The sequence below is a fragment of the Mustelus asterias genome, chromosome 19, assembly GCF_964213995.1.
Source record: "Mustelus asterias chromosome 19, sMusAst1.hap1.1, whole genome shotgun sequence".
In the NCBI taxonomy this organism is placed as follows: Eukaryota; Metazoa; Chordata; class Chondrichthyes; order Carcharhiniformes; family Triakidae; genus Mustelus; species Mustelus asterias.
The window spans coordinates 73,159,770-73,171,897 of record NC_135819.1 but is presented as its reverse complement, the minus strand read 5'-3'; the positions used below and the strand labels follow the sequence as shown (position 1 = coordinate 73,171,897).

The window sequence follows — 12,128 nt, the reverse complement described above, 5'->3', positions numbered from 1 at the left end:
TGTCAAGAGAAGGGATCTCCTCCAGAGATCTAAGCCTTGTAGCAACTAAGAAAAATGGCCAGATTTGTCTTTCCCACATTCAAAATGAATGACCTCACATTTCTCCACACTGAACTCAATCTTCAAAAATTGTGTCCATTCATTTAGACAATGTATCTTAGAACTTCACACACCCATCTACATCTTTGCGTTATTGCGAACTTAGGCAAACTTAGGGCGGCTCAGTGGCACAGTGGTTAGCACTGCTGTCTCACAGCACCAGGGACCCGGGTTTGATTCCCGGCTTGGGTGGAGTTTGCACGTTTTCCCCGTGTCTGCGTGGGTTTCCTCTGGGTACTCCAGTTTCCTCCCACAGTCCAAGTGACGTGCTGGTTAGGTGCATTGGCCATGCTAAATTCTCCCCAAGTGTACCCGAACAAGGTGCCGGAATGTGGCAACTAGGGGATTTTCACAGTAACTTCATTGCAGTGTGAATGTAAGCCTACATGTGACTAATAAATAAACTTTACTTTTACATACATCTCTCTGTTCCTTTATTAAAATTAATCTATGACAGAAGAAAAAGACCCAAGTGCAGATCCCTAATTAGAGAATTCACCCTTTATCCACCATCCTCATCTTTTACCTCCTGACCAATTACCAATCGACGTCAAGCTGCCTCCAATGCCACCTGCTCTCACTTTTGGCAATATTATCACTTGCACAGAACCTCATCAACTGCCTTCTAAAAGTCTGTACAGACAACATCCAGAAACATTCCCTTGCCCACCATGGCAGTGACTTCTCCATAAAATTCAACTAGTCAATTCATTTCATAAATCCAACTAAGGGTTCATAACTCGCTGATATAAATTCTAGTCCATGTGGTGATTTGAAGCATAATATAAAGCATTTGATCAAATGACCTTTAATATTAAACAAAGGATGTTGAGCTGCCTTGAAACACCCATCTGTTTCATGAAAAGCAATGAAAATGTTACCATAGATGTCAAAGGGAAAATAAATTTCCATTAACAGTAAAACACAAGAAACCAAACTTGTTCAAATTATTTTTTGTAACTTTAAAAAAGTAGTCACATTAAAATAGAATACACAGCTATAAAACTGCTGCAGATTACTTAAGAAAATAGTGTGAATATATAAATTCTACAGTATTTACCATTGTTGATACATATATTTCAGATAGCAGGTTCATTTGCTCCATCTCATTTAACGTACACTATACAGCCAATGTCCATATTAAAGACTCATGATTAAGACTTAAAGGATTATTACAAATAATTACATATTTCAACATTACTTGGATTTTTCTGCGATTGTTTCATCAAGCGAAAAGTTGAGCAGGAAATTAACAGTTTGAATTTATTTATTCAGATCAGAATGTCTAAGTGTTATATTGATAATTTAATTTCCACATTTGATTTGTGTATATAATATATACATACACACATATTTATACACATATACACACAGTAGTGTTGTTTTACATACATGTAGTCAGTCAGTTGATAATGTGTTTGAATCAGTGTTTAGTTAATTTGAATGTTCTTTCAGTGTTTTTCTACTCTGATGAAATATTTTAAACCCCAGCCCAATCTGCCTGCAAACATAGGCACCATCTGCAGTATATATATATTCTCTGTTCCTTTCTAGTTAAAACCATTAAAAAAGTCAATATTACATTTACATTATGGGATACAACTAGCTTCCTGGAAATAAGTTGAGCATCATTAGAAAATGAATCAAAAACCTGCAGTCATAAATTCAAAGGAAACTGGTCCAAAAACCAACCTCATCCTGGTTCAGGAATCCGTCAATACCAGTTTAACTACCAACCAAAACAAGAAAACGTGTTAATCATAATCATATAGTTTGACTTATCAGAATAATTCCTGACATTCAACAATGTTTTTAGAAATACTGGAGGGAAATTAATTCCTGCTAAGGGTAAAACATTAGTTCATTTACAATAAAACTTTTTTTTTGCACAAATTATCTGCCATGATGCACCTGGTCACAATTAAAAGTGATGCAAAAACTAATGCGCACTAACATTACAAAAATATTTATGGTTCTGTATTGTATTTCATTTGCCGTATTTACTTTTTCCCTATTAAGTTAGCTCAAATGCGATGGCACTGGTCTCCATGCACTCTTCAACATTTCTGTGCAAGTATAGCGAGAAAGAACATGATTAGTTTTGTTGCTGACAATATAACTCAGTAAGAAGTCTCACAACACCAGGTTAAGGTCCAACAGGTTTATTTGGCAGCACTCGCTTTCAGAGCCTCAAGCCCCTTCTTCAAGTGAAGAAGCTGAAGAAGGATCTTGAGGCTCCAAAAGCTTGTGCTGCCAAATAAACCTGTTGGGACTTTAACCTGGTGTTGTGAGACTTCTTACTGTGCTTACCCCAGTCCAATGCCGGCATCTCCACATCATGACAATATAACTGCCAGGGCAGGCTCAAAGAAAATGCAGTCCAGGTATATTTTTTGGAAATAATTAAATATGAGATCACAAAAGTGACATGGGGAAATTGTCAGCATATTCTAGGACTTCAGACCAAAAAACGGCAACAAATATTGCTGAATGAACCGATTTTTAAAATAATACATGTCAGGGTTACACATGAACTATTCCAGGACTGAACTGGATAGTGGGAAGACAACAACGGATTGTAAGCCAATCCCTTAAGAATCTTATTATTCAGGAACATTGTAGAACATCACTTAAAATGCATGCTTCAATCTGCTGTAGGAATGGATTCAAATCTCTTTGCTGTTGGCACTAGAACTCCACCAGGATATACTCAATAAACTTTAGTTGAAGGGGTTAATGCTCAGTTTTGGTTGGTGGTTTTCTTTATCAGATTTTGTAAATTTTGGTAACTAGATTAACTGGAGAAATACCATCACTGTACTTTATTAGGAAATTGTCAGAATGAGAAACCTCACCCAAAATTTTAGACTACGCTACAAACTTATTTTCTACCGTATGACTTCTTAAATACAGATCTATTTTAAAAGTCAGAGATTTTCTACTTTAACACTGTTCACGTCACTTTTAAAAAGGAGGCAGCCAGTGTTGTTTTAAAGCAATACTGATTCAGGGATGGTTCTTCTATCCGTCTGAGGCTTTCCATAATATTGGGGACCAAATTGAGTTGTATTTGGATATCTTGTTTGTGCATGTGGATCAGGATATGGTGAAGTTCTATTATACATATTGCTGCCAGCTAAAGCCACACCTTGGTAGCTAAACTCTGGGACAGGAGTCTGCTGTGCATTTCGAAAACTGGGTGATCGTTGCATATTTCTTCTGTACCTTATGTCAGTTTCCTGATTCCAGTGTTGGTCATATTGCTCTTGCTCTCTTCTGTAATGTTGTCGGTATTCGGGTGAATGCTGTTGTGTACCTTCATATGGAGCTGGTTGTCTTACATAGTTGGTTGTGTTCACTGAATCATATTCTCCTCGCTGGTCTAAAGATTGTGCCGCAGTTCTGAATGATTGTGAAGAATTAGAAAATTGGCGGTTAAGGGTGAAGGAGTTCATTCTACTGTCTTGATAGTCCGGCAAATGTGCTAGCTTTGTACCATGAGGCCTATTGTCATGATTTGTTCGACCTCCAGACATATTGTAACTGTACTGTGGCATGTCTTTAGCTCTGGTGGGTGAATACTGTGGCAGGCTACCATGGTACCCAGGAGGGCTAGAGTAGGATGGTGGCAAAGAGGGTTGCCGCTTTATTAAAGATCTTTGGTTGGAACTTACAGATCCAGAATGAGTCCTTGGAGGTCGTGCTTGAGAATTTGCACTGACACTACTTGTATTGCTTGATAATGGTGCAGGCAATAGCCTTGAAGGACTGGTATTTTTCAACATGGCTTCTCGTGATAGAGCATTATTTAGCACTACCCCAGGCTCTCTCTCTTCAACCATCTCCTCGGCACGATTTTCATGTTCATGATCTACCCCAGGAACATTGTCATATTGGGAAGCATTTGAATCTCTCTTCGTTTCATCAACTTCAATAATCATTGCTTTTCTTCTACCCACAAGTGTCTCCTCTGGACTGGATGGGGAGCTTGGTGCATTAGAGCTTCCAGTTCTGCCCTTCTCATCCGCAGAATGTTTTGAAGTTGCTTCTGAAATTTTTAAGCCTGAAGGTTTGTTCCACTTGGGTGCAAAATCTCTCTTAACAGTTGGGTTAGCATTTGAGTTCTGGTTAGCAGTAGCATTGTTAAGTTGTTTAGGATTGCTATGAGCCAATGCATGCTGTGGTGGGAGCCCATGCTGCTTTTTCGCATCAAGATCTGGCAGAACTTTCACTTTGCCTCCCTGATTTTCCAAATAGTCCACCCTTTGTGATTTACCAGTTGGCTTTTCCAAAGAGCTCTTTCCATGCCTGTTGTCAGGTTGTTTCTCCTGCAGTTTCTCAGGTGATGTCTTTCTGTCTTTTCTCCTTGACACTGAAGGTCCTACTTTAGCTGCGTTGTTTTGTCCGTTGATCATGTGATTGCGAACAGGTAGTTCTTGGTGCTCCACGGATATCTGGCCAAGTGATTTCTGTGGAAATTCTTCAGGTTTACCTGAAAATGAACATTGGAGTACAGTATTTAGAAAATAATGCAGATATTCCATTTTCAAGTTGATATTTCTAATGGTTAAAAATGAACATTTTTTTCATGTAGATGTTACTAGGTTACAAATATCGATTAACAGGGAAAGTACATACAATGTTGAACATTTTACAACACCTCCTTAACAGTAAACTTTCAAATTGAAATTCTCTCTCTCTTCTTTCCCTCTTCCCCCAACAGGACACTAAAGCCCAGAATTTTACTCCTAGGTTAGATGAGCAGAGATAAGAGAATTCCGAGCTCTGTGAACCCGACCTTTAAAAATGGTGGCCTGCAGTTCTATTTTCATTCTGGGTGAGGGCAGGCAGGTGTGTGTGTGCATGCCGCCTCCGGAATGAGTGCGCAGGCTGCTGGGTGTGGTGGTGGGTTGGGAGGATCGTCTGCCTGTGTGCTTTGGCACCTCATTGAATTTTTTTTTAATGATTTAAACAAAATACAGCATTCCAGACCACCCCACCCCACCCCAACACTACCCACTCATAAGCTAACACACAATACACTGTAAGTGTACATTGTGGGACTGTAAGGTTATGAAGCTTGAAAGCAACGTTTCATTAGAATCTTTCAATCCTCAAGTATGCAACTGCATCCTAAAATGTGTTTTTTAAATTATGCAAATAAAGTTTATAGGGCAGTTTCATTTGGCTCGAGGTGATTTTGCATTATTGATACAAGACTTAGGGCAGGCAATTGACAGTAGGGAAAAAAAATCATTATTTGACCAAATTTGGTGCTGCAAATTATGTATAGAAAATTTGAGATTTATTTCACTCGACATCATGGAGATATATCTGCTTCGAGCTCACATTGTAGCTTGGCGAGTATGTTTTGACACTGCTATTAAAATCCTAATGGTCAGGGTACTATAAATGACCTCCAAGTTTAGAGAAAGCAAACCACAAAAACAGATCAAACCAGTTGGGAGTCCATCCTCAAAATTTATTCACCGGTCCCTTGTGTAAAGCGTAAAAGTGCAAAGTACAGAAATAGGACAAGAAATGACTGGACTTTGCTGCGTTATCTATCCACAATGACTGAAAAGGCTATAAGCACTTAAAAACATTGGGCCACTTATATAAGGTAAGAGGGAAGTAAAACCATAAAAAGTATCTTGTAAATTGCAACAGTCTCTTATTTTAAGGTATTGATTAACTGAATCTGATGACAAAAATCAAATAAAAACGTGTCTCCAGAAAACAAGTTTAATAAAGCAAAGACTTAAGTCTACCAGCCAGCAAGAATGCTTCCATCAATTAGTAATACCGTGCCAGAGAGCAGAACATCAAAAGGCTATGTTTGAAACCCTTTGGGATTGAGTCAGGTCTGGCAACATACTAAGGAAGTTCTCCATTGCTGAAGATGCGAGTTGTTAGCGACTTCCCTTCTGTTTGGTCAGGTGACTTGGTGGTCACTTGATATCCCGTGGCACTATTCAAGGAAGAATTCTCTAGGATTCAAATCAATGTTCATCACCCCATTATACCATCAGATAAACTGTTCATGGATCTCAGTGCCAGTTTGTGGCATTGCAATGGAACAAAATTAGTGCTCTGCTAGTTTACACAAATATCACTCATTTTAAAGTAATTTGTTTTGTGGGAAGTTTTTCAGACATTTTGATAGTGAATTGCTGCAGCTCTTAACATCTGCTCTGTTAAAATGTTACAGTACAATGTCTGCTCAAATCCTCAGACTGACATAGTTTGTGGAATTATATGAAATATCAGGACAAACTATTTTGTTACTGTAAAACCTCAGCAGCTCTGACAGCATCTGTGGAGAGAGAATAGAGCCAATGTTTGGGTCTAGATAACTCTTCATCAGAGCTGATGCTGTCTGACCTGCTGAGAGTTTCCAACAATTTTCTGGTTTTGTTTCAGATTCCAGCATCCGCAGTATTTTGCTTTTATTTTGTGACTGTACCTGTTTGCTTTGCCTGACGTAAGGTTAAAATAAAATTAGAGAAGTTGGAGATAGATACCAACATTTTATAAAGTACTAAACAAGACAGATTTTGGCAGCCAAGCAGCAAGGTTTATCAATGGACTGAATGGCTGCTGCAGTTTAAAGCAGAATATTAATCATTCCTTTGACAGCCTCATCTCAACCAGTCGACTGTAAATACACCAATCTGAGATGGTGAAAAGAAAAATGAATCAGTCGGTGGTGCTCTCAAACACCTTCGTCACTGGTCAATTCAGAGCAATGATCATAGAGGAGCACCAACGCATAATTTTAATGGGGTTGGATAAAGTAGCCTGGAAGTTACGATTGGAATGATGGCCAGTCAGCTATCATTACAACTGCGAAACTAACAGTAATTTCTGGCATCTGTACTTGTGCATTTAAAACAGAAATCCAGAACTTGCTACCAGAGATTCCTTACTCCTTCATCGAGTATGCTAAAGTTACCACAGATGACAATCTTTACAGATCACTTAAACTCATGTCAACTCTCCCTCACTGTAATAACACTAAATTTAAATCCTGAAAAAGTTATTCCTGGTTGAAAGATGTGTAATAGCCGACAAAGCCATAACTGTTGAACAACCTCTCTGGCTCTGTAATTATGTTTCTTGAATGATGTGCAACAAAGTGTATCGAATAACAATTACTGCCAACCAACCTGCCTGGTCTTGAAAATCAGATTTTATATTTGTGAAATGTTAAACTACAGCATGATAAAAATTTAATAGGTTTTTAATACAATTATTTAACTTTATGATATTTCAGCTTCTACTTCATTTGCAAATGCAAGTCTTAATCATTAATTCATTCTGCAAAATTACTTAAAAGTAAATGATGGTATATTTTATTTCCTGGTTTACGGGTTTGTGAATTCTTCAACATGATTTGGCTGCTTAGTCTGCCTGATGACATTGCTGAGACTGGATGCCAGGAGATTGCCTAGACTTGGTGCTAGTATCAGACAAACATTAGGAAAGGCGAAATCCACGTCACGGATTGTTGGATCTTTGTGGGCAGCTTTCTTTTGAGGTCAATGGCAATACTGTTGCTGACTGCAGAATCTGGGCCATCATCTTTTTGAAGCAGTGCATTTTGCTCTGCATCCCATTCCCCACCAATCACAACACCCCACCCCCCCCCCCCCAAACAGTGAAAAAAACCTTGAGCTATTTTGTGCCCCAAATCCCTCCTCATCTTCAAGATTCTCCTAAATCTGGCCAACCAAGCAGGTCTCCTTTAGTTTCCTCCTGCTTGTGCTGGGATCTGATTTCATACCATGAAGCTTGTGGGCTGTTTTGTGCTCATAAAAGGATAAATGTGAACTGTTTTAAGAACCTTTGCATCAAAGAATATCATCCAGTGGAGTGAGAGCAAATCGTCTTCAGGGAGGATTGAATAAATGATGCCAAAAGCATCATTGTTCCACCACTAAGTTAATAGTTAAACACATTTTTGAATACATTTCTTAAAATGTTTTAGTAAATAAGTTGCCCATGAGGCACCAGACACAAGTGGGCATTTATAATCTTTGCAATGAAAGATCTGTCAAATTCAAAAGTATTATTTGAGAAAATATTTTTTAATACTAGGGAAAGGATGCTATGTCATCTTATGCATTTTATTTATAAATGGCTGACTTGTAATATGCTATATGAAATTCATAATCATACACATTCAAACTGACAACGCAATGATAGCAGCACCCAATGTTAAAAGCCAAGTATTCACGCAAAGCCAAATTTGTCAAACATTACTCCCATTGGTACACTTTCAACAGAGGGACCGCTGCCAAATTATTTTCATTTTTTCTGGGAAATCCATGAATGACAGAAAGACACAAAAGATATGCAATGAAGGGGCTGCAAGAGAAGCAAATGATGGTATGATATTAATGGTTGCAACTGAAAGACCTTTCTTACATATAAATGCAACATAAATTGGCAGCATCCAAAAAGGGATGAAAAAGCCATGCCCAACTCAGTGTGGCCATGCATGATTTCACAGACCTTTTTCCCACATCAATGGAATTTTGCAACAATACTAATGAATATATGAAATAGATTTGGATTAAGATTTGTATTATCGGGAATATCATGGATTAGATCTACTTTGCGAGATTAAGGACCAAACTAGTACCAGAGCTTAACCACCCTTACCGCCAAATACAAGCAAAGTATGGAGTGGGAAGATTTGAGAGCATTGTTGACTACTCTGAAACCTGATGTGGAGATGCTGGCGTTGGACTGGGGTGGGCACAGTAAGAAGTTTCACAACATCAGGTTAAAGTCCAACAGGTTTATTTGGAATCACGAGCTTTTGGAATGCTGTTGCTTTATCAGATGAGTCAGCGCTCTGAAAGCCCGTGATTCCAAATATACCTGTTGGACTTTAACCTGGTGTTGTGAGATTTCTTACTGTACTCTGAAACCTGTAATTATTTGAATATTATTGTTATGGGGGATTTTAACTTGACTAATATTGACTGGAATTGTTATAGCTCTAGCTCGTTAGAGGGGTCAGTTTTTGTTCAAAGCGTGCAGGAAGGTTTTTTGACTCAGTATGTAGACAGGCCAACTAGAGGTGAGGCTATATTGGATCTGGTGCTGGGAAATGAGCCAGACCAGGTGCTAGACTTGGAAGTTGGTGTGCATTTTGGTGATAGTGACCACAATTCGGTTACGTTCACCTTAGTGATGGAAAGGGATAGGCATGAACCTCGGGCCAGTGGTTTTAGCTGGGGGAAGGGTAATTATGAGGCTATTAGGAGAGAATTAGGAAACATAGGTTGGACTAGGAGATTACAGGGACTGGGAACGTCCGACATGTGGAGTTTTTTCAAGGAGCAGCTACTGCGAGTCTGTGATAGGTATGTCCCTGTCAGGCAAGGAGGAATTGGTAGGGCTAGGGAACCGTGGTGCACCAAAAAAGTTTCTTTGTTGGTTAAAAAGAAAAAGGAGGCTTATGTTCGGATGAGACGTGAGCACTCGGGTAGTGCACTAGAAAGCTTTAGATTGGCTAAGAGGGAGTTGAAGAGCGAGCTTAGAAGGGCTAAAAGGGGACATGAGAAGACTTTGGCGGATAGGGTTAAAGAGAATCCTAAGGCGTTCTATAGGTATGTCAAGAACAGAAGGTTGGTTAGGGCAAGTTTAGGGCCAGTTATAGATGGCAGAGGGAAGTTATGTGTGGAACCGGAGGAGATTGGTGAAGCATTGAACCAATATTTCTCTTCGGTGTTCACGCAAGGGGACATGAATATAGCTGAGGAGGACACTGGGTTGCAAGGGAGTAGAATAGACAGTATTACAGTTGATAAGGAGGATGTGCAGGATATTCTGGAGGGTCTGAAAATAGATAAATCCCCTGGTCCGGATGGGATTTATCCAAGGATTCTCTGGGAGGCAAGAGAAGTGATTGCAGAGCCTCTGGCGCTGATCTTCAGGTCGTCGTTGGCCTCTGGTATAGTACCAGAAGATTGGAGGTTAGCGAATGTTGTCCCATTGTTTAAGAAGGGGAACAGAGACTTCCCCGGGAATTATAGACCGGTGAGTCTCACTTCTGTTGTCGGCAAGATGTTGGAAAAAATTATAAGGGATAGGATTTATAGTTATTTGGAGAGTAATGAATTGATAGGTGATAGTCAGCATGGTTTTGTGGCAGGTAGGTCGTGCCTTACTAACCTTATTGAGTTTTTTGAGAAAGTGACCAAGGAGGTGGATGGGGGCAAGGCAGTGGACGTGGTATATATGGATTTTAGTAAGGCGTTTGATAAGGTTCACCATGGTAGGCTTCTGCAGAAAATGCAGATGTATGGGATTGGGGGTGATCTAGGAAATTGGATCAGGAATTGGCTAGCGGATAGGAAACAGAGGGTGGTGGTTGATAGTAAATATTCATCATGGAGTGCGGTTACAAGTGGTGTACCTCAGGGATCTGTTTTGGGGCCACTGCTGTTTGTAATATTTATTAATGATCTGGATGAGGGTATAGTTGGGTGGATTAGCAAATTTGCTGATGACACCAAAGTCGGTGGTGTGGCAGACAGTGAGGAAGGGTGTCGTAGTTTGCAGGAAGACTTAGACAGGTTGCAAAGTTGGGCCGAGAGGTGGCGGATGGAGTTTAATGCGGAGAAGTGTGAGGTAATTCACTTTGGTAGGAATAACAGATGTGTTGAGTATAGGGCTAACGGGAGGACTTTGAATAGTGTGGAGGAGCAGAGGGATCTAGGTGTATGTGTGCATAGATCCCTGAAAGTTGGGAATCAAGTAGATAAGGTTGTTAAGAAGGCATATGGTGTCTTGGCGTTTATTGGTAGGGGGATTGAATTTAGGAGTCGTAGCGTTATGTTGCAACTGTACACAACTCTGGTGCGGCCGCACTTGGAGTACTGTGTGCAGTTCTGGTCCCCACATTACAGGAAGGATGTGGAGGCTTTGGAGAGGGTGCAGAGGAGGTTTACCAGGATGTTGCCTGGTATGGAGGGGAGATCCTATGAGGAGAGGCTGAGGGATTTGGGATTGTTTTCGCTGGAAAGGCGGCGGCTAAGAGGGGATCTTATTGAAACATATAAGATGATTAGAGGTTTAGATAGGGTGGATAGTGATAGCCTTTTTCCTCTGATGGAGAAATCCAGCACGAGGGGGCATGGCTTTAAATTGAGGGGGGGTAGTTATAGAACCGATGTCAGGGGTAGGTTCTTTACCCAGAGGGTGGTGAGGGATTGGAATGCCCTGCCAGCATCAGTAGTAAATGCGCCTAGTTTGGGGGCGTTTAAGAGATCCGTAGATAGGTTCATGGACGAAAAGAAATTGGTTTAGGTTGGAGGGTCACAGTTTTTTTTTAACTGGTCGGTGCAACATCGTGGGCCGAAGGGCCTGTTCTGCGCTGTAATGTTCTATGTTCTATGTTCTATTACACACCATTTGTGAATTTCAAAATACTATCTGTATAAATTTATAAATTTGTAAAATCAACTTTCTGTCTAATGTGACTTTCTCCAGCAGCTCTCCCGCAAGTATAGCTGGGAACTGCCAGAAATGAACATCCAACTGTTTAGTCACTGACTGTCAATATTAAACATTAATAGCCTTACTCACAGATTTAGGTTTATACTCCAACTTACAGTGAGAAAAAAAAATGATGAAAAGGGTAGCAAAAAATGTGAGAAAGGAGGGAAAGTAAAAGATGGAAATAACCTGTCTAGCTAACCTTTATTACAATTCCAATTTATTAAATTCTGTTTACACTGCGAGTACATGCACATGCATGGTGTGCGCATGTGCAAGGGTATTTATTTGGAAGAAATGGAACATTTTATTATGCAGTGCAATATGATGCTCTTTATACAACACAATAAACTTCTGATTCTATGACCTGTAATATGTTTATTAATATTGTTTATCCTGAAGGCCTGGAACAATTCTGAAACAACCTTTAAATCCCTAAAGGTGCCCCGTGGGGAAATCTAGAGCTTGATTTAATCCCTTTTGCAATACTCCAGGAATTAACCAGGAACATCATC

At 39.8% G+C, this 12,128-nt stretch overlaps 1 protein-coding gene across 4 annotated transcripts in view; it reads right to left on the bottom strand.

The window, feature by feature from the left end:
• Positions 1-271: 271 nt before the first annotated feature.
• The window catches only part of usp6nl (USP6 N-terminal like), a 211,268-nt gene continuing 199,411 nt past the window's right edge, over positions 272-12,128 (bottom strand). For all 4 annotated transcript variants that reach the window (XM_078235858.1, XM_078235859.1, XM_078235857.1 and 1 more), the window contains one exon: positions 272-4,591. In XM_078235858.1, coding sequence (XP_078091984.1) covers positions 3,090-4,591 — 1,502 coding nt within the window. In that variant the 3' untranslated portion in view covers positions 272-3,089. The remainder of the gene's footprint in view (positions 4,592-12,128) is intronic.